This window comes from Aplysia californica, unplaced genomic scaffold, assembly GCF_000002075.1.
Source record: "Aplysia californica isolate F4 #8 unplaced genomic scaffold, AplCal3.0 scaffold00425, whole genome shotgun sequence".
In the NCBI taxonomy this organism is placed as follows: Eukaryota; Metazoa; Mollusca; class Gastropoda; order Aplysiida; family Aplysiidae; genus Aplysia; species Aplysia californica.
Window position 1 is genome coordinate 734,291 of NW_004797695.1, and position 3,468 is coordinate 737,758.

Here is a 3,468-nt window from a genome sequence, read left to right on the forward strand (position 1 = left end):
TGTCTGTCTGTCTGTCTGTCTGTCTGTCTGTCTGTCTGTCTGTCTGTCTGTCTGTACCTATCTCTCTATATGTATCCTAATGTACTCTCTGTTTGTGTAGGCTGTGATGGGTCATAGGAATGTCGTAATACTTCAAATTGTAGGCTTGTCCGGTACTGGAATTATCTTCTTGTAAATTTGGAAATTTGTCAGTTAACACCCTAGTTTTTAGGAATTATAAGTTAGAAATCTTCCTCCTGTGTTTCTTTCTGAAGTTTTTGCTTCCACTGGTGCTGAAAGTAGTGAGAGTAGATACCAAGCAGTGTAAAACAGTTTTTCTCTTGCTACTTTTCTCTCATCGGAGAGAAGCTACAATACCTCTTTTCAATACCTCTTAGTGTGTTGAACTTCCTACCATCATGGTTATCGTTTGATTCAGAAATTGTTAATGACTTTTATTTTTCTAGCACATGGATGGATACTGATACTGGTTTGGCAGTTGTTTTTGTTAAATCTTCTCTTGCTGGGTTCTAATGCTTTGTTATCATAAACATGTTAAAGTGCCTCTCCTTAATAGAAATTGTAGTACATCTCCCCCATATTTCATCATTCTGCAAATGTTTTAGTGAATTTATATTTATTTTGTATCAGATAGGAAAACAACAACAGTATGAGTTAGGCCAGTTCATTGCTGAGCGATACAGTGGATTTCTGAACACATCATACTATCATCGCGATCAGGTAAGCTATGCTAATCTGAAAATAATTGTCAGGTAAATTATGTATTTTGTGCTAATGAATAGGAATGTAGTTTACTTGACTTTGTTTGGCATAGGGGGTGTAAATTTATTGAGACATTTGGTTTTGGAATAAAATCTTTTATATATAGCAAGTAGTAGCCGATTCTTATCTTTTGAGATAAATTGTGAATCATTTTAATCCTTTAGTTAAAATTTTCCCGGACAGACAAAAATCTCATATATTTTGTGATGATTTTCCCTGCATTCAATGAATTTGGACAACAATATGTTTAGACCGATGTTGTCATTGAAGTTCAATGCCCTGTTAAATGCTGCATAGGTCATATTGAAGGCTGAACACTTACTTCTCCTTTACGAGCCGGGCCAAGAAGAAATGTACCAGAAAGGATGGGAACATGTTTTGGACTCCTCTTAGTTCTGAACTTTGGGAAATTGAAGAATGATACTGTGTGTGTGTATGTGGGAGCCTATCCTTCCGAATTGTTTGGAGCCCCGGAGAATGTGCTCTTCGCCAGGGCCGCTACCTCTCTTGGTTAGTGAGTGAGGCAGTCTAACCTCCCAAAAAGATGCCAGTGCTGGACCTCCTTGAGGGGGGGGGGCATCTCTGCAGCCAGTGCTCCAAATCTTGGGGCTCCTCACTTCACAGTGGACAGATTAGATTCGATGTGTTGTCGATTCTATATTTGTAGGCCCACAGCCCAGAGAAGTAACCAGTCCTGATATTTGCCAGTAGTGACTGGTCTCTGCGGGACCTAATTTGCGCATCCCATTTTGTGGATATTGCCCCGTATACTTTCTTCGTCTGTGTGTGAGATATCGGAGGGTCTTTGGTGGTCAGTTTTATCTGGGCACACTCACTTCCATACATGCGATTTGCGGCCTGGGTCGCACTGTTGCCTGTTTGGCAGTACTGTCAGCGAGGTCATTGCCGAGGATCTCGCAGTGACCTGAGATCCACTGGATCTTGGGTTGAAGTGTTGTATTATTTTTGCGTAGTCGCCTTTGGTAGAGGGATGGTGATGTTTTCATGAGTGCCATGCATTGCGATTGACTGTCAGTGAAGATGGCGACTGAGTTGGATGCATCACTCTGTTGATTGATCCTGTCTATGGCCATTTCCAAGGCTCTCCTGTTACTGTTGCTGCTTTTGCAAAGAGTTTTTATTGAAATCATATAAGTTCACCTGCAAAGAAGTGTGAATCGGAAGTCCTGGGACTTTCCGGGATTGTGGTTTTGTTTATGTATTTGTTAGGCCAAAGGGCTTGAACTCAGATGGCTACTGGATCGGAAAAGTAGTCTTTGTACATTGGTGCCTTTTTAATCTTGCAGCTTATTATAATTATAGTCCAATTTTAGTTGCTAACAAGATGACTAAAAGTTATATTTTGATACACTTTTAATTTTTTTTTTGCTGGCTCATCATTAAATAGGCTGAACCAATCTCTATCTGAAAAGTTAAATTCAATGGAGTAGCACAGCGTAACTGTATGCGGCACTCTAGATTACCTTTGGTAATATGCGCATACATAAATGCACTGAACTTTATTGCACTCTAGTTGAACACATTGTATGATTAAAACAGTGTGACAGGAGATGCTTACTGTTAGATTTTGAATGTGTCTTAAAATTGAGATGATGTAGCATCAAACTTTTCATCACATTGAAATGGACTTTTGATGACTGATTCAAAAATGCAGTTTCAGCTACTTCAGTGACATTTTAACTAGCTGCACGTCTTTGTGTTGACTATTCTTTCAATTTTTCAGTGCCATGCTATTGACATAATATAAGTATCTTTTGAATGTAGACTACCCTGGCTAGTGTTGTGGAAATGTTGCATTTACTTTTATTTAGGGGATGCAGCTTTTATTGGATTCATAAAACTGCAGATTTTCATGATAGAAGAAAGAATTCCTATTTTGAAAAAAAAAAAAAAAATTCAAAGTTTTGAAAGCAAAACCTCAGACTGCAAAAAAGCTAGTGCCTCATCATCATCATTCAGTGCCAGATTTGCAACAGATATCAGTGATCATGGTTCTCAATTCATTCCTTTGCTCGAATGCTCTTAAAAAAAGCTACGTTTCCCTGATCTTTCCTTGTCACCCACTTGTTCAGGTTCCCCAAGTAGGTTGCTCTGGGCCTTCTCCTGTCTCACTTGCCCTCAATCTTGCCAGTGAGAGCTAGATGTTCAAGACCCTAATATCTATTCAGGTGGCCTAAAAACTACATTTTTCGTTTCCTAATGGTTTTTAACAGTGAGCGTCCCACGAGGGCTTCATCAAGCACTACGTCATTTGATTTTTATTCCTTCCACGATACTCTTACCAGTCTCCTAAGAAACCACATTTCTGTTGCTTCTATTTTATTTAGTTTAATGCCTAGTTCAGCCTATATTTATGCATCGTTGTGGGGTTCGTTTGTTAAAATCCTGTACATTATCCAATTTTTCACCATTGTGTAAACTATAGGCCTTGCGAGAGGAAGTTCAAGTAGGGGTGATGGTCAAAGTTCTCAAAAGGAATCAGACATCCTGCAACTCCTCCCCCTCCTCATCCTCCTCCTCCTCTGCTTCTTCTTCTTCTCTGCAGTAAATGACAGTTATTGTGTCGATATATTTCTCTTTGCTCAAACAAGCATTTTCACTCTTTCTCTTTCTACTCACTCTTACTCCCTCCCTCTCTCCTTCTTTCCTCTCTCTTTCTCTATCTCTCTCTCTCTCTCTCTCTCT

General features: G+C 39.4%; 1 protein-coding gene across 1 annotated transcript in view; it reads left to right on the top strand.

Annotated features, from left to right (window-relative positions):
• LOC101855358 (prostatic acid phosphatase) overlaps positions 1-3,468 on the top strand; it is a gene marked incomplete at its 3' end in the record, with an annotated part of 17,319 nt that overhangs the window by 4,416 nt on the left and 9,435 nt on the right. The window contains 1 exon segment of the mRNA XM_035971383.1: positions 631-720. Within this exon segment, the coding sequence (XP_035827276.1) occupies positions 631-720 (90 nt within the window).